The sequence below is a fragment of the Polypterus senegalus genome, chromosome 5, assembly GCF_016835505.1.
Source record: "Polypterus senegalus isolate Bchr_013 chromosome 5, ASM1683550v1, whole genome shotgun sequence".
Classification (NCBI taxonomy): domain Eukaryota; kingdom Metazoa; phylum Chordata; class Cladistia; order Polypteriformes; family Polypteridae; genus Polypterus; species Polypterus senegalus.
The window spans coordinates 167,785,518-167,805,786 of NC_053158.1; the positions used below are offsets into that span (position 1 = coordinate 167,785,518).

The following is a 20,269-nucleotide window of genomic DNA, read 5'->3' on the forward strand; positions in this document are numbered from 1 at the left end:
ATAAACAGTGCTCATCAGTCATTTAAAATAGAAACCTACTAGAAAGTGTAGGAGGTTTAAATGATTGATACTTATGTAAAAGTTGTTTTTCTTCACACTCCTCCCTTCATATAGCATACAACCTGCTGCCTAAATATAAATAAATAATATAAATAAATATAAAACCCAGCTAACTATGTGAGCTTATCTTCTTGCAAGGATCCAATTTTTTATAGTTGTTTGAGAATTTGTTTACCTAAAATCCTTTTTTCTATGAAGTGGTTTAAATTCCTATAATATTTTAAGTTATTATCCTAAGATGTGTATATATATATATATATATATATATATATATATATATAGAGAGAGAGAGAGAGAGAGAGAGAGAGAGAGAGAGTTGCTGATTATTTTTAAATTGAATAAAAAATATTTCCTTTACCAACGAAATGAGCTAAGTGAGTCATTATAGGAGCTTGCTTTTTACAAAATCCCAAAAAAAACATTGGCCTATAAAACGTCTTTCACAACAAAAACATGTTTACTGAGAAAAGAAAAGAAAATGTATAATTTAAAAGTTAACAACAAATAAATTAAATAATTAGCAATATATTTGTTTAACTTTGTAAACTACAACAGATGAAGCGGGTGCTGGAGGTGGCTTTTCACTTCTCCTGAAACCTATTGAATTAAGTTAGTGTGGCAGATTGGAGTGCTTTCTTAAAGCTGCAGAAATCTGGGTGTGACTCTAGGCTTGAACTGTACCGTCAGTTTGAAATTAACACATTGTAGCCATTTCCCTTAATACCACAATATCCTTTCACATGCTTTGATGTATTGTTTAATTCAAATAGTAACTTTAAAATGCTTTAATTTGAGTAATTGTGGGTATGAGTGTTCCTTGCAATAGATTGGAATTCTGTTTAGGGCTAGTTCTTAATGCCCTTAACTGAAGGTTACCAGGATAAATTACAGTGCCTATAAAAAGTATTCACCCATTTGAAGGTTTCATATTTTATTACTGTACATCTATGAATCATAGTAGATATAACTTAGCTTTTTTGATATTTGTAATTAATTTGCAGTGATCTGTGTTTACTTTGACATTAAAGAATTTTTTTTTCTGTTGATCAGTGTTGGAAAATCCAACTTAAATCAATGGTGATTCAGAGAAGTATAACAATAAAATGTGAAAACTTTGAAGGGTGAATACTTTTTATAGACATTGTGTGAAAATTCATGCTTCAGAAGTTAAACAGTTGTAAAAATTAATTGGGAGGTTATTGAATAAGACAGTTGCTTACACCAAACTTTAAACCTGTGATCTAACAAAATCCATCTATTATCCAACCCGCAGGAGCCAATCCCAGCCAACACAGGGTGCAAGGCAGGAAACAAACCCCGGGCAGGGCGCGCACACACACGCACACTAGGAACAATTTAGAATTGCCAATGAACCTAACCTGTATGTCTTTGGATTGTGGGAGGAAACCGGAGTACCCGGAGGAAATCCACACAAACACAGGGAGAACATGTAAACTCCACGTAGGGAGGACCCGGGAAGCTGACCCGGGAAGCTAACCCAGGTCTCCTAACTGCAAGGCAGTTGCACTACCCACTGTGCCACTGTGATCTAACAACATTATGGCAGAAATTCACAGTGCCTGGTAACAGAAAACTGTCTAGTTCTTTTTTCATGTTCTTCTGATATTTGTGTATCTCTTAACTTGAAATCTTAATTGCCTTATTGTGAATAAATGTTTATTTCTATATGGGCATGACCTGTAATGAAGTGGTGCCTTATCTGGAACTGCTACCTGTATGTTCTATTTTGATACTAAAATAGACTTTATCTGACTGTGGGAAAAAACAGGTTTGGAAAATGAACAGATGGATTTGCTGGGATGTTAATTTTATTGCAGCCTTAAAATTTGTGAAACTGGGAAAGTATCTATTTTAGTATGGTTTTACATATTTTGCTTTCATCTTAACACCTGTTAGTGTGGAATGGGGGTAACAGTTAACAAACCTTTTCCTTCAATTATCAGTTTGTATTTTGGTACATGAAGAGAAAGGAGTCAAATGTTGGCTGCTTTATTTTGAAAGGTGTAATTTGGATTTTTGGTCATATTTAACCACAATTGTTTTTGTTAAAAAAAACCTTAAGAGATGGTCTTTTAAACATAACATTGCAAATCATGAAGTAGATTCTGTGTTCTTAAACCTGAAGCACTGGTCTTCTTCTTCTGGCTTCGTCTGTTAGGGAATTACCACAGCAGATCATCTTTTTCCATATTTTCCTGTCCTCTAAATCTTGCTCTGTCATACCCATCGCCTGCATGTCCTCTCTTACCACATCCATAAATCTTCTCTAAGGCCTTCCTCTTCCTCTATACACGTCCAAACCAACACAATCTTGTCTCTCTGACTTTGTCTCCCAACTGTCCAACCTGACCTGACCCTCTAATGTACTCATTTCTAATCCTGTCCATTTTTGTCACACCCAATGCAAATTTTAACATCTTTAACTCCACGCCACCTTCAACTCTGTCTCCTACATTGGTATGTATATCTATATTGTGAACATGAACATTGTTTTCATAGTTAATAAAATCACTTTATTCAAACAGAATCATTAATTAAGATGTGTTTAGGCAGAGAAAAGGCCCCAAAATGCTGACATTCTCAAGCCTTATTTTTATAAAAAATGTAACTTGTTCATTTGATGCTATACTGTAGTTAATTGCATTATCACTGTAAGTTCTCAGTGATGTGCTTGGGGTCAGCAGGACAATTCCATTGGAACACTGCCACAAGGAACAGTCCTATCTCTTTTTCTCTTCACTCTGTACACCTCATACTATACATTTAATACCAGATCATGCCATTTGAAATATGTTTCTGATGATTCTACACTAATGGAGAGTATAAGGGAATGAGACAGAGTATAAGAGTCAGATGGTGAACTTTGGTTCTTTCTGCAGAAAGAACTGTCTGTAACTTAACTTCAGCAAGACCAAGGAACTTGTTATTGACTTTTGTTACAATGGAGAGATTTTTACACTTAGTCACTATTCAGGCAGTGGCTGTAGAGGTGGCACACTTCTAGAAGTACTTTAGGGTCCGTATCAATGACAGTCTGGACTGGTTTCATTATACAGAGGAACTGTGTAAGAAAGAGCAGAGCAGGCTTTTTTCTTAGGGGTCTATGTTCTTTTAACGTGGGTAATGACATCCTTCACACATTCTACAATGCACAACTCTATCTCATTGCCATTTCTTTATGCTGTAGTGTGCTGGGTTGGTAACATCACCTCAAGAATCTGAATCAGCAACTAAATTAAAAGGGCAGGCTCAGTTATGAGATGCACTCTGGACCCCCTAGAGGTAGTAGTGAAGGATAGAATGAAAACAAAACTGAATGCCATTATGAACAATGCTGCACTTCCTCTTTCTGACACACTGACACTGAGGACTTTCAGCTAATGAATTATTCAGCAGAAGTGTGTTAGGAAACGCTGCTGGAGCTTCTTTATACCAACAGCAATACACCTTATATACAGTATATTTATTTATTTAATTGAGCTACTATAAGAATCCAAATATCTATCTATCTATCTATCTATCTATCTATCTATCTATCTATCTATCTATCTATCTATCTATCTATCTATCTATCTATCTATATGTCTGTCTGTCTGTCCTTTTTTCTTGGCAACTGAAGCCAATCCCAGCCACTACAGGTGTGGGATAGGTTCCAACACTGGATGGGCATACTCCTACCAATAAAGTTAAATTGACATAATCAGCCAACTTTGCCTTCATGTCTTTAATATGTGAGATGAAATCTGTAGTACCTGGAAAAAACTCATGCAGACACAATGGGAATGTTGCTTGGATATGAGACTAAGGACTTTGGAGCTATTATGCAGTTATGATAACAATTACACACCCTCATATAACATTTGAAAAGTAGTGGATTTTCAGCAGCTTTGGCAGTAATTGGTTGGAGTGTGAAAGTGTAGAAGCAACATCTGTTGAAGTATTTATAAGTAAAATGCAAAACATTTGTGTTGTGTATTGTGTGGTTTTTAATTTTATAGTGGGTTTAGGAAATGTATAAACAGTTGATTCAACATCTGTGTGTGGGAAAGTGATTTTGGGAATGCACAGTTGAATCTTGAGGTAATGCACTCTGTCATACAATCTGGTGCCACTTTAGTTTAAATATGTATTTAATTATCAATAAACCGACTGATAACATCCATTTCAAGTTCTAAATACAAAATGAAAAAGTTGGCCGGAAAGTGATTTCTTTTCAAATATGCTGCCCTCTTATTTTTGTACTTGCCTTTACGCATTCATTATACATTCACTGATTGGCCCCAAAACTGAACTCCTTATTCTAATTCTTTAGATTAAATGCCACATTTGTGTTGTGTCTTTTAAAATCTTTTTCCATCTCCTACACTCATTCCACTATATCATTTTTATTGGATGAATGGCAGACAGCATTAAATCCAATACTAAAAGCTAGTTGAACTACAGGATCCCTTCTTCTGCTTTCAAAGTCTTAGTGCTAGCCTGTAACTTAATGCCGCATTCTAGCTCATCATTTACTATATATCAGTTATTAAATAATATTTAGTATTTAAAGGTAAGTTTGTCATTGTTGAAGCTTAAGTTATTTTTCACAATTTTCACATACATTCATGTTTGCTGAGATTGTGTGCTGTTAAGTGAAATGGCTTCTGTAATGAAAAATAAAAGCATCTCTCTCAAAAGCTTGCAGTTGCACCCAGCCAGGCACTAAAACAAATTTGAAACAAAAGCTTACCAACTATGATCACCTTAAAGCCAAGAATGTTTCAAAGTGTCCATTTCACATCTTGAGATTTTATGCATAGTGTTTCGATGTTCAATTGTGTGATCATTTAGCTACAGGCTTTTGTTTCATTGTTCCAACCAGTTTCTTAATTATAAACTAATTCTGTGATTTATGGAACATGTCATTTAATTAAATATTCTTCTGCTTGTACTTGCTGTCATTATGTTATGCCAGAAATCCGTTCTAGTGTGAAATTCACTTACCTGAGAAAATCAGCAAAATGAGCTGGAGAAGATCAGAACTGCTTAATCCCTTATCTTTTTTCTTCAGAAATTTTTATTAAAAGCAGCTACTTAATTAAGAACACAGATAAAACAGAAAAAGTCCCAAATTAGCTAATTCCCTGCCATCTCACTTGTTTTGATAATTATGATCAATAAAAAGAGTAAAAATGTAAATTCTTATCAAACAAGTAAATTATAATGAAACAAATGAATATCAAAAATTAAAACAATCTTGTGTCCTAAAGTTCAAGTTATCATTAAATGTCTTTCTGAACTCATTGTTAATATTTTTTGAGACAGAAGACATTATTGAACCATTTAGTTAAGCAAGGAGTTCAGCTAACATCTCAACTAAACATTAAATTAAGAAACTTTGAACAAAATGCTTTAGTTAATTTGGCTTTTCAGAACCAGGGTGGCTCATTTCTTTTGTTACATGGTTGGCACCAAGTAAGTATGACAACATTACACATTCATTTTCAATTCAATAAAAATGATTAGACCTGAGATGCAGTACTGGCTTCCTGCTTTTACAAATGACATTAATGCAGTTAGGATCGTGTCTTAGTTTATTAATTTTGAAATATTTATAATACTTACCAGGTATACATTTGGGAAATGTGGGCCAGATATTGTCAGAGGATTTGATATGGTGTATAATGCTGCAGTTTTATGTAATTAATTTTACTGTCTGTTGGCTTTAATATTTTTATTTTTCATTCTATGACAAATTGCTTTCTTCTGGCTCTGGAGACATGACATCATAATCTCTCTATTACATAAAACAATCTTGGAACGAGATGAGACTTTTTCAGAGAGATGAGCAGGTTAGAGATTATGAAAGTACTAAAATTCGAAAGTCTCAGTAAAACTGATAGTAAAGATCGCATTAGCGCTAACAAACGGAAGTTATTATTCGGTGAAATAACGGAACAGCGAAAATATGGATACAGGTGATATGACAGAAAGATTTGTTATTTGGTGAAAGTGAAATCCACAAACACTACAGGCAAAATATCTGAATCTACAATAATCTGTTTGTGTTCGCATCATTCAATGCTCAAAACGTAGATTTACATGATTCAGGACCATACTCTATGAGAATCTGTGGTCCCGCAACAATTAAAGCTACTACAAGTTTAATTTCAAAGAAACCAGAATTTGGTCAGGTTTATATTTATGATCACAGAAAAGCGATGCTGCATAGAATCGAAAGAGTTAAACTATTGGATGTATTAGAACTTCTACAGCTAATAATGGATACAAATCCATACTTCCAAAAGTACACTTTACAAGAAATGTATCTGAAAAACACGAACAAAGATCACGCTCGCATATATAATAAAACAACGTGATGAATTGACAGCGATAATAGTTTGAAAGGGCGTAGATATCAAAGACAGAGTTGATATTCATGTTTCTCCAAAAGCACAACACGATTTTTCACAAGTGCACAAGCGGCAGATCCCGGAGTTGGTGAGCGAAGTGAGCATGGGGCAGAGTCCCCCTAGTTTTCCAAATTAGAATCTGATTCTAAAGTTGGACTGTTTTCTCTGCTTCATGTCGTTGGTAGAACCTTGGACAATTTTGTGTACAGCTTAGTCTTTGTATTTTAAGAGAGGTGTTTTGCCATTTCCAATATACCATCAATAGGGTTTTCATGTGAGCTTCAAATGCCAGCCTTACCTACTGTATTTTTGTTTGTAAAGCATTCTAAATTATATTTATACATTTGCTATTTATAGAACCCACTTTTTTCATTATAGATTCTTAACAAAAAGAAGTTGATAACTTTTTTTAGGTATGCAACAGTATCTTTACACATTTACATTTTGTATATGCAGAACTAAGTTACGGCTCATTGCATTTAAACAGAACCGTCATTTCATTTTGCATTGCTAAGGGCTGTGTCATATATTAAATGTAATTTTTATTATTTCAGTTAGCTGAATAGATGGCATGGGATATTTGCTTAGTTTCAAGTCAAATGAAAAGTTTTGCATTTTTTTTCTCCATGTTTACCACTGCTGCTATAACTTTGAACATTTGGTTCAAGTTATTAAAACCTTGATGAGAGCATCAAACTAAATATAAAATAAACTTTGCATAAGTCATGGTGGTCGTAATGGAAGGTGTCATTTCAAATATAGATATGCTCACTCTTTGCTTAATGATATTAGGGCTTGTTGTGTGATAACTCCTGACAGCTGATCATATATAGAAATGAGCTTCTTATTACTAAATATCCAAGTCCTCTTGGTAATTGTTATTCCTCCTCACTATGTCTTGGTTTCTGTCAAATTGTCCCAACATACTGTAGTATGTATCCATTTCATGATTAACACTACTTTTACTGCTACCTGGACTTCTTCACCTGTGAATCATTGTTGATGTCAGTTTGTTCATGTCTTTGTTGCAGATATATTCTGCCATGCATTTACTACCTTTTGTTTACATTTCCGCTATTCACTTTTCAGTGTAACTCCTACAAACAAATCCAAAATGCTACTTCCAGTGTTCTCACACAGACCAAGAATAATTAATACACTTCAGCTAGCACAGATACACTGGCTTCCTGTTTGATATGGTTTTATTTTCAAAACTTTCTGCTACTTATAAAACTGAGATTGACACTACCACAGATAACCTATTATAATAATAGGTTAATTTATAGCAATCTGGCACACACCTGAGATTCTGTATTGCCAGCCTTCTTACTATTCATCCTTCCAAAGACACATTAAGCAGCATGAAGGGGAATTGGGCTGTAAAATGTACTTCTGGAGAATCCACAATATTTAGTAATTCATTTAGTATTTGGGCCACAATCAAAAGATGGGACATTACTCTTGCTATGAAAAATAATTAATTAATGGAGGGACAGAGAAGGATTGTGAGTAATGGAACAGGAGTCTCCCAGGCTGATAATTGACAGACCTGTACAGGACTTAAAAGACCCTTCTGGCCAGAATACCTCAGAGCCTCCTTGTAACTCTTGCAAAATTTGTCTGTGAAGCTCACTCTCAAAAGTCACACTCAAATTAATGGAACATTCTTAACTGCAGTGTTTCTGTAACTGTACTCCATGATTTGAATCTTCTCTACCACCTGTCCTGATCCTGAGTCTGGTGTATTGTCTTCTCATACTTCTTTTGTCATATACTTTCAGTCTTTGAATATTTTTATTATGCAAATAATTGTATATTTTATTTTCTGTTTTCAAATGATGTCTTGTTTATTTTGTGAACCACATGTATTCTATGAAGTGTGATATGAACATTAATTGACCTTTTGATTAAATTGATTGTTATAAGTAATAAGGTCAGTAGGAAATTATGAGAAGGGCTTTGAACATTATACGTTTGCTTTTAATAAAGTTTATCATATGCACAAACTATGAGCATTATCCACTGGAAATATGTAATCTGGACATGTGAGCTCCCAACACATTGGGGATCAAGAAGAAGCCTTTTTTGACAACCAACTTACATGAGATATGCAAGAAATTCACTATAAAAGTTAGATCCTAGTCTTAGGCCGATTTTAATGAAGTTGGTAAATTTCTGTCTTTTAAACCTTATTAACTAAATGAAAAATATTTTCTGTAATTAATAAGACTGCTGTACTCTACATTTTCCATTTGATCCAATTCTCTCTTAAGGCAAAATTATAAATGCATAAAACATTAAAGAAATACTATACGTGCTGCTGTAAGAAGTAATGCAGTCACGTTATGAGAAGATTTAGTCAAGTATATTGTGATACTAAAAGCATAACAAGTTTAAAGGCCTTTACAGTGGAAAAAATATGTTCAGCCTTGAATATATGGTGACATACAGTACAATACATTTTCATTGTCAGGACTGAAAAGTTAAAAATATTACTGATATTATTAATGCATGGCACCATGGTGCAGACATTAGAATTACTGTCTCATAACTCCAGAGTCCTGGGTTTAATTCCTGACCTGGATCCTGAGCATATAAAATTTGCATGTGCACATAGATTATACATTTTCTTACAACAGGAATGGGGAAAAAGGATGAAACTTTGTCAATTGCAACCAGTGGAATTGAAAAATAATTACCACATGTCACATACTTCTGTCAGAGTGCTCCAGAAAGTACCATTGGAGGTTTTTGTTACCAGTTGCTGTTGAATGTTCAAATATACCCTCTGACTCTTTTTTTTCTTTTTTTTCATATGTTAATTTTCTTTAATTATAAACTTATTTATTTATTTGTGCAAAAAATATGCATCTTTTTATTTAATTGTTTTTCTGTTTCATTTTGAGTATATTTGTTTATTGGCTGCTAATAACACAATGCTATCTATCTGTCCGTCCGTCCATCCGTAAATCCATCCATCTATCTATCTATCCTAAAAAAGGCAAAACCCTGTTAATGGTAATAACAGATCATCTCTGCTCATTAGCCTCATTGAGGGCTAGTGGCCAGCTTAGGAAATTGCCAGTAAAGCTGTTTTAGTTAGGTGTATTTAAGTGGTATTTCAACTCACACATACCCTCTAGTTGTGACCAGTACAATTTGCAGGAATAATGACAACCAGCTGGTGTTTTATATTAAGAGATAAATGAAATGCAGCCCATGAAAAACATTTTTTTTGTTTTCTGTCAAAATCAAAACAATATTTAACAATATAGTACTTAGTAGACTTGTGAATTTATGTTTTCCAATAGTGGGTGTGTGATTACACCCTTTTATCCATTCATCCATTCCCCAACCTACTTATTCAAATTCAGAGTTTTATATTTCTTTAAACTACATTATTTGATTCTGGTCTTTTCATCTGTCATACAAATAAATTACCATAATTATTTTTGTACTGTAAAACTTCTAAATATCACATAGTGTATATGGATTGCACTATGCTTATAAGCTATAGCAACTTACTGGGGAGAAAGGGACTGTTAATTATAGTGAGAATTACAATATACTGTATGTCACCATAAGGCCATCCAAGATTCAGACCTGCATTCAAAATCTTTAATTTATTTTCTGTTTTAATCCTTGTATTTAATTATTTATTATTGTTGTGTTCTGCCTATCACATGGTTACCACCTTTGTAATATTTATTATATTTAAATGATTTCATTTTTTAAGTCACTTTATTTTTTGCTTTAATGTTAACTTTTGATTGAAAATTAGCCTAGTGAGGGTTAAAATACTCAATGCTCATGAGTCAAAATAATCATGAACTCTCACCTCGTCCAAGGTCATTGCTTGCATTTTACCTAATGCTGCCTGGATAGACTTTGACTTCTTGTGACCATGATTTGTAATACAAAATACCAATCAATAAACAGATGAATGTGTAGAAGGATAATTTGTATTTTATTTGTCATTTCACCATTAAAATATTAACTATTTGAGTATCTTAGAAAGGAATTTTACTAAGTGCAATTTTAAACTTCAGAAATAATTATATCCATTTTTGAATGATAACTTTAATTTGTGTGTTATATTAATCTCCTTTTTTACTCTTTTTTTACTGTAATTGCAGGTTGCTTATTTCAGGATGAACTTTGTGCAAACCATGAGATCTGCTTAAATGGTAAGTTTATTTTTGCTGTTTTAGTTGCCATGGGAGTAAACCCATGTTTCCCTTTTAGGTGCGGTTCTTAAATGTGTTTGCGAATGCTGCACTAATATTGTAAATCAACACAGCTGAACTTAAGCTGTGTGCTGTTTTCTTGCATTTATTGTTGTGTTTCTCAATAATTGAAACTGCAACCGTACTTTTTGTTTTTAACATTATCTGTATGTCAAACCAAAAATCAAACTTTTCATTTTTGAAGTGGCTTTCTGTATTGAACACTTAGTCAAATTGCTGTGCAAGTACGGAACTGTAGAACATTTGTCTACATGTTTTTTTTCATTAATGTTTATTGTCAGCATTATAGTTTAAAGTCCATTGACTTAATCTCCAGGATACACCACTGTAGTCATTTTTGTTGTGTGCAGCAGCTTTCATAGCTTAGGCATCATAAAATAGTTTAGTCAGCAACTACGAAAAATGTAATGAAACACAGTCAATATGGTGATATAAGAATTTAATGCCCATAATTCAAGGTCTCTCAGTCCTTGCTTCAAACTGGCTTGGAAACTGTTTGATCATTTCCAAAGATGTACACATTGTGTCAATTGGCAGCCCTGAGTTGGCCTTCTTATTGGGTATTGTGAACATGGTAGAGAGGATTAGATCCTGTCTGACACATGTTGCTGATGTTATTACTATTATTTAGCAATGTCTTTCCCTAAAGCGAATTAAAAAATAAACCAGCACACATATTTGAGTGTTTGCTCTTCCACCCCTTCAGTTTTGGCACTGCAGCTACATTTTGACCACTGTCATGAACTCTGTCACAAAAATGGACTCTGTCCTAGAAAGTTCTTAGAAACATTGCGTGGAAGACCACCTTCTCTAAGTTGACTGCTTCTCTCAAAATTAGACTCTTGTAGGGGGAGGTATTATAACTTAATTGTTAGACTTTTAGCTACACTACTTGTGGGCACCTCCACTGCTGAGATGTGGTCCATGGACAACTTTTTCCTTAAACTGCATGACCTTGAACTCAACCTGTCATGGTCTCCAGTTATTCTGGACTAGTTTTGTTTTTAAAGTTCTCTTTTTTGTTCTGTTAATGTTGTGTTGCATTTCAATTTGTACTTATGGGCAGTGTTGAGGAAAGTTACTATTAAAGGTTACTTATTTATGTTACTTGTTAATCACACAAAAAGTACTTAAATATGTTATGTAGTTACTTATTATATATGTAACGTGTTACAAGCAGTGCATTACTTTTGTGTTAGTTTTTCTTCTTTTGTATATTTCAGTGGCCGTCATTTGTTATTAAATCCTAAGCCCAGAGCCAGTTCATGCCAATATTTTTGTGTGTGCAAGCTAAAAAAAACTTGTCTTCATATGACGAAAGAACGAAAAATAGTTTTCTTGAGTTGTAAGTCACCCATAGTATGCGCGGGCATTTCATCATGTAAATAAGCAGGTTCTGTGCCGATAAAAAAAAAAAAAAAAGTGCCAAGCCTGTAAAGCTGCATTAAAATTTCAAATAGGGTGGCAGTGGTGAACAACTGTGCTACCTAAAATAGTGCCATTCACCTATCACATCCAATTTTAAAGGTAAAATGAGAACACCATAAAACACACTTAGGATAGCTTCTTCTGAATTAGCTCTGGAAAAAATGCATTTTCGCTGCCCACTCCCCTTTCTGCTCAGTGTCAGTCACCATTTTTCCATAGTGAACATTTGTATTGCCATTTATTTTCTAGCAGCTGGCCACTACTGCCATACATTTGGATGAGATGAGTCTTATTTACATTTTATTGTAATCAAGTCCACACCTACTCTTTCACCTTCTTTCTGTTTGCATTTAGACTGTCATTGATCAAACAGTGAAATGAACTTGGCTGACCTTAGTATTTGTTCTCTTGGCTGTTGTTATATTTAATGAAAATTTATTTTTTGTTCAATCAGTTAAAGGCAGGCATAATGATTGGGATGGGAATATTACAAAGTTCATTTAATTGTTTTTATAATATGCAAAACTGGGTTGTGGGACACAGCAGGAAAGATTGCTATCAGGGAGCACAAATGGCCTGGGATTAGTTTCCAGATGGGGCACCTAACATCACTGTGAAATTTGCATGTTCTTTCAAATTAAGATGAAATTCACAACAAATATAACAGCAACAAGTGACCTAAACATATTTAAAATTGTGTGGATTTTGTATTTCAGAACGTTTGAGTATGTGGTAGTAGTTTCTTGGAAAGGGGCATGATATTATTAAATTTGCACAGCAGTAGTCTAACACTTGGCAGCATGAACTAGTGCTGGGAGGGAGTGAATCTGTTTTAAACTCATGGGATTAAACTGTAAAAATGCAGGTAGAAGTGGGATTAGAAAAAATAGGCTCCTAGGCAAGATAATGTATTTATTAAATACATGGGCAAATAGTTTTAGTAAGAATAATAGAAGAAAAGAGACAAACATGTTTAAAAACTAGGCAAACTAAATTGGAAAAGGAACTGGCCGACAAAATAAACCTCATAGTTTTACCAAGAGAAACTGAAATCCTAGATGTGAAGTTCCTAAGACAGGAACAACCATCAAGCTAGAAATCATTAAAGAAGATAAACTAAATATAAAATCCAACTATAACACAAATTATAAAAAAAGCTAAAGTCTAAATACCAATAAAACAATTGACAAAAGAAGTGACATCAGTGATGGAGTGGCTGTCAATCTGTTCTGCATTTGAACACAGCCCCAACCACTAGTTTGGCGGGTAATTATTGTCACCAAAGCCTTTAAGCTGTCTTCCACATGCACGTGTGTAACAACAGTAATATTTAACAGTAACGTAGAGTGGATTAACCAACTTGTTATGAATTGCTACAGCATACGTAAAACAGTTATATAAGAAACAGATAAGGTTACGTAAGGATACAGTTAAAAGTAAGCAAAAAGTATGAATACTACCAAAACAGAACCAACAACAAAACAAGATTTAGAACCTACCCACTGAATGAATACTTTATGGGAGTGGGAGTCCGCATAAATGGTGAGGCTCATCAGTTAAAACAACCCTCAGACAACTGCAAAGTAATTATCATTGAGCAGCAGCAGTAAATAAGAGGCAGGATAACAGGAATAAAGCTAGTAGGGAATGTGGCCAAAGACGCAGTCAGACATGACACACGGCACAACTGATCAAAGTGTACCAGACACAATTATGTGTCTGGCTTTGTGACAAATGCTAAATTTCGACTGTGGCAAGAATGGGCCAAAAAACATGTCTAGTGCCAAGTCTGAGGGAAATGATTTACAACTCTAAGTACTGTTATATTATTAGTATAACCCTACACATTTTAAAGTGAGAAAATTTAGCCTAAAATCAAACTGATCAAATCAGTGCTTAGATTAATACAAAAAGAAAAGAACATTCATGCTATAATATGGCTTGAATTGTAGGACAAAAAGTAAATCATCCTTAATATATGAGAGTGTAACTTTTATCACTGAATAAAACACAGTTTAAATTATATATTTTCATGTTTAATGGGAGTGTTCTTTGAGAGATTTTAATACTGCAATAAATTATTATAGCTCCAGTAGTGTTAGGTGCAAGACAGGAACAAGCCATGAATGAAAGGCAAATCCATTGCAGGGCACACCCATACGTACTAGTACTCTTACCCATATCAGGACAGTTTAACCTAACATGCATGTGGACGAGGGGCATAAGAGGAGGGAAACTGGTTACAGGGCAGACCAACATCACTGATTCAGTATGATTTAAAAGTGTATTCTACTTCAGTATACCTTAACCTTCTATATGTGATGTTTTTGTTTATAACTTTCCTTTCAATTTATTTTTTAGTAAACAATTTAATAATTGTATAGAAAAAATGTGCAAAAACCAAATTAGGAGAGTACATACAGTATATATAAAAGGGAAAGTCCTCAGCCCACCAGCGACCCATCCAACCTCACCCCATTCGGATATGACTAAGAAAAGGAAAGAAAGCAAAAGCACTGCTACACAAGCCAGATGCTTTTTATAGAGATACTAGCAAAATACCCGCGCTTCGCAGCGGAGTAGTGTGTTAAAGAAGTTATGAAAAAGAAAAGGAAAAATTTTTAAAAATAACGTAACATGATTGTTAATGTAATTGTTTTGTCATTGATATGAGTGTTGTTCTCATATCTATATATATATACTGTATATCTATATATATATCTATATATATATCTATATATATATCTATCTATATCTATATATATACAGTATATATATATAGCAAAATACCCACGCTTGGCAGCGGAGAAGTAAAAGAAAAGGAAACATTTTAATAATAATGTAACATGATTGACAATGTAATTGTTTTGTCATTGTCATGAGTGTTGCTGGCATATATATATATAAATATATAATATACTTTCTGAGAAGGTTGGCATCCTTCAACATCTGCAGTAAGATGCTGCAGATGTTCTACCAGACGGTTGTGGCGAGTGCCCTCTTCTACGCGGTGGTGTGCTGGGGTGGCAGCATAAAGATGAAAGACGCCTCACGCCTGGACAAACTTGTTAAGAAGGCAGGCTCCATTGTAGGATTAAAGTTGGACAGTTTAACATCTGTGGCAGAGCGACGGGCACTAAGCAAACTCCTGTCAATCATGAAGAATCCACTGCATCCACTTAACAGTGTCATCTCCAGACAGAGGAGTAGCTTCAGTGACAGACTTTTGTCACTGTCCTGTTCCACTGACAGACTAAAGAGATCGTTCCTCCCCCACACTATGCGACTCTTCAATTCCACCCGGGGGAGTAAATGCGAACATTAATTTTATTTTAATTCTTTTCATTTTTATTACTATTTAATTTAATATTGTTTCTTTGTATCAGTATACTGCTGCTGGATTATGTGAATTTCCCTTGGGATTAATAAAGTATCTATCTATCTATCTATCTATCTATCTATATATATATATATATATATATATTTATATATATATATGCATATATACACACACACATATACTATGGGGTGCCAAACAGGCAAATAAATTGATTTTGTGAATATATAAAGTCAGCATCAGAATATATAAAGTGAAAACTTGAATATATAAATTCATTCCCGAATATATAAAGTCAAAACTTGAATAAACAAAGTCAGCGTCGGTATACATCAAGTCAAAACTTTTTTTCTGAATATATAAAGTCTAAACTTGAATATATAAAGTCATCGCTGGAATATATAAAGTGAAAACTTGAATATGTAAAGTCAGCGTCAGAATATATAAAGTCAGCGCTGGAATATATAAAGTCAAAACCTGAATATATAAAGTCAGCGTCGGAATTTATAAAGTCATTCCTGATTATATAAAGTCAACATCGGAGTATATAAACTCATTCCTGAATATATAAAGTCAAAATCTATTGACTGAAATGACTCTGAACTGAACTAAGTGAACAAAAACGTATTCAGAAAAACAAATAAAAAAACACTGTTCGGTTAATGTTTTGAAAATGATGCATGTGCCCTGCCCAGGATTGGTTCCTGCCTTGCGCCCAGTGTTGGCTGGGATTGGCTCCAGCAGACCCCCGTGACCCTGTGGTCAGATTCAATGGGTTGGGAAATGGATAGATATTCCAGCGCTTACTTTATATATTCCGACACTGACTTTATATATTTAAGTTTTGACTTTATATATTCTAGCGCTTACTTTATATATTCCGAAATATTCCAACGCTGTCTTTATATACTCAGGTTTTGACTTTATATATTTGGGAATGACTTTATATATACCAGCGCTGACTTTAAATATTCAAGTTTTGACTTTATTTATTCCGACAGTGACTTTATATAATCAAGTTTTAACTTTATATAGTTAAATGTAGTCATCATTGCATAACTTTTTCTTTGCCATAGAAATTTGAAGACTAAATTCAACTTCCATTCCTAACAAAGATATTTCTGGCGACTTAATAGAACCTACTTATATCCAATTCGAGCTATTGAGCTGTCGCCTGCCTGCCTGAATAAGTCACCCTCTCTTCGCTCTTACTTTTTTACCGTTCATTTAATCATGGCTAGTGGCGGAAAAATTATAAAATGGAAGGAGGATTACACTGAGTATGGCTTTACCAAAACAATTATTGATGGCGAATCGATTATTCATAAAGCTTCAATTGGTGATCTGTTTTTCTGTGTTAACCTCATATTTTTTCATACTTCTTCTCAAACCAAGGGGGTGCGAGGTTAAAATGAATCGGTGTACCAGGAAATCAAATGCGTGATTTTTTAACGCGTTATGGAGCACATGCATCAAAGCTTCTCAGCTGTGCTTGAGCAATGAAAAGGAAACATTTTAAAAATAACGTAACACGATTGTCAATGTAACCTTTTGTAAGTAGTGCCTGGAGGATTCAGTGTGGAGAAACTCTAGACACAGCCTGTGTATTAACTTGTGGATTTTCCTGTGAGTATTTGGTGGCAGCGTCACAAAGTCGCTTCCGTAACACTGCGTGCGTTAGCTGCGGAGCTCAACTCAGAGCGAAATGAGGTGAATGGGAGGGGAGATGATGACCTGACTCCCCCACCCGCCTTAACTGTCAATCTCCCATAAACAAAGTCTCTCGGAATTTGCATAAGCACAGCCCTTCACGTGCAATTTTAACTTAGTTACAAAGTGATCAAAACTCTCATTTATATCCTGCGTGCTCTCATTAAACTTGTATCCCGCATTACCCGTGGGCATGACAAACACCAGCGGCAGCCTGTCTATGAACTTAATTTAAACTTTAGGTTTACACCTTGCTTTGTTTCCGAAGTAGCAGCACTCATGAATATGGTTGTATATCTCGTCGCTCGCTTCTTATTGTTTCGCTGCCTTCTCAATTGTATAATGCATGTTTTCTTCAGCGCTTTTTGGAGCTCTTCCTGGTTTTCTACGCACTGCGTTGACAGTCAGTTCACGTGATTACGTGGGAGGCGTGATGATGTCACACGAAACTCCGCCCCCCATGGCTTTCGAGCTCAACTCCATTACAGTAAATCGAGAAAAATAGCTTCCAGTTATGACCATTACGCGTAGAATTTCGAAATGAAACCTGCCCAACTTCTGTAAGGAAGCTGTAAGGAATGAGCCTGCCAAATTTCAGCCTTCTACCCACACGGGAACTTGGAGAATTAGTGATGAGTCAGTGAGAGAGTCAGTGAGTCAGTCAGTCAGTGAGGGCTTTGCCTTTTATTAGTATAGATTATAGTGGAGGGTGAGTATACACTAAACACAAGCAGCTGAAAAGTCTAACAATTAAGTTATAAAATCAATTCTTCCAGTCAAGTTTTGAATATTGTTCTTGGCTTTTGAAACAAAAACCCAGGAAGTTCTTAACAACTAAAGAGCTTAGTGAAATAAACTTCTTATTAATAGAAGGAAACAAGTGCTGTGAAAAATGTAGAAGTACAAAAGGCCGCCACTAACAGGGAATTGAAATATCCAACCCAAAAACGAGGTAGAAATGGAGGACCACAAAGCTGCGGCTGGGGGCATGACCAAAACATATTAAAAAAAAAAAAGGAAGTGCAAAGTTTAAGAGAGAATAAATTACAAAGTGGATCATTGGCTAAACCCATTAAACACTGTTTCACAGGGCTTGTGTAAATTATGTGAACAATTCTAAGAACAATTTTGAATAAATTGATGATTTGGGTTTTTTTGTTAGGAATTTTTGACTATTTTTTTGGACCTTCATAAACAGAAGCTCATCTGTCTGATGTCTCATGTTTTTATGAACCATATAACAATGGAAAAATAAATAAGGCAGCTATTAGCTGTCAGAAAAAGTGACAAGCATGACTGTACCAGAAAGTCGGCACATGCACAGTGATTTTCAGTCCTTCCAGTTTGCAAATTTGACACCTCAAAGACTAGAAGTTGTGTAGTGTGACATTGGCTGAAATTTAAAAAAAGATGAAGTAAGGGAGGATAAAGAGTTGCCACATGTGCTCTGGACTGACCTTAGCTATAGGGAAAAGAAAAAAGTAGAGGATGACACTGAAAATTTAGAGTAAGCTTGTGAAAGTAAGGAACCCTGACTCTTATATAAAAAAACATCTCTGAGAATACAAATTAGGACTGTCAGTTTAGACAAAAGGTAAGGTTTCAATATTCCAACAAAAAAAAAGTAAATATTAAAATAAATTCAAACTTAGGATGGTGATTCTGGAAAGTACATGTATGTTTTTTGCACGCTTTTTGTGCTTTATTATTATGGTTAAGTCCACAGCAGCAGTGGTATTTGGGCAAATGTTATTTAAATACAGTAGAAGAGCCATCAAAATCCCAAGCTGCTGGACCCTATAACAGGGATGTAACTGCACTGCCATTACATTGTCAGTCTTGCACTGACAGCTGGACGACCAAATCTTAAATCATTCAGCCTGTTTGGTGTGTAAACACTATCCCTTACCCCTGTCTCTCAGCACTTCAAATGAAGATGCCCTGTGACCTTACAATGTGCTTTCCCTGGGGGTACAACCCAACCCATTCCATATTAGCTGTCCATGCAATAGCAAGACACATCACAATACATTTGTAGTGTAGAACACCAGCTGAGTGTCATAAACTTTTCATGGTTTACAGAAGCACTGTAAATGCAAATATTAAAAATAAGTAACATAAAAAAGATGGAATCTACGGTATAACCCAAAGTCCTAGGAAAAATCAACAGCTGCCTGGGATTCTGACACAATTATGAGCTTAATTTTAGGAGACAAATTTTCATAGTAATGTTGAAACCACAGGAAATTCTGGCGATCCATCATTTAAGTAATTGTTGAGTAGATTTATTAAGTAACATTTCTGTAATAAAGAAATATGTGTCACAATTTCTATAATATGTAATTTACAATATTTATACAGTTGTTTGTCTCCTAAAAATTAATATTTAAATAATAACCTTTTAAAACTTCAGAAAGTTAAGATTACCATCTGGAACCTTGACGTTTTTTAAGCAGGCTTTCTGTTTTGAAACTTGTATTATAGTTTTTAATATGTGTGTGTAATATTCCAACATTATAATCTTTCATGTATGTGTGCAATATTACAACATGATTAATACTGTCTTAATATTAAAAGAAGTAAAAAGTCAGCTTGTAGCTGTAGCTTTACCATGTTAAATATGACATGTCTTAGCATTATGTCATCTTGTTATTAGGACAGAGAAATGTAAATGCACTACTATAGTAAAAGATTTTTAAATTCACATAACGTACATCAGTGGAAGGTAATTAAAATGTGATAAATAAATAAATGAACTGTCCTTCAAAAACAACATCTGATAAAAGAGCACAGACAGGCAATTAGCCTCAGGGGTCTTCTGGGCTTCTGGCCCTGACTGTGTATGTATCTGTTAGAGTTCAGCATGATGGGGTCTGTGGGGGAGGAGGAAGAGCAGGTGTCAGGAAAGGAACGGCATGGAGATAAGATCTCCAAAGGATTTGAAAGAGGTGAGAGCAAACATGAAAGCAGAAGCTTGGTTTTTAATCATGATCTCTTGTAAAAAAATGATGGCAATCTACTTTTTTGCTACTCTTTTAACTACCTCCTTCAGAATTAGTAACGTTATCAAT

At 34.6% G+C, this 20,269-nt stretch overlaps 1 protein-coding gene and 1 long non-coding RNA gene across 3 annotated transcripts in view; one reads left to right on the top strand and one right to left on the bottom strand.

Moving 5' to 3' along the window:
- Positions 1-13,939, bottom strand: part of LOC120529634 — a 34,765-nt gene extending 20,826 nt beyond the window's left edge. Inside the window, exon 1 of the long non-coding RNA XR_005633783.1 lies at positions 13,651-13,939. This is a non-coding gene — a long non-coding RNA (uncharacterized LOC120529634). The remainder of the gene's footprint in view (positions 1-13,650) is intronic.
- Positions 1-20,269, top strand: part of ptprn2 (protein tyrosine phosphatase receptor type N2) — a 1,088,657-nt gene that overhangs the window by 124,707 nt on the left and 943,681 nt on the right. For both annotated transcript variants that reach the window (XM_039753609.1, XM_039753610.1), the window contains exon 2: positions 10,613-10,663. In XM_039753609.1, the coding sequence (XP_039609543.1) occupies positions 10,613-10,663 (51 nt within the window). The remainder of the gene's footprint in view (positions 1-10,612; positions 10,664-20,269) is intronic.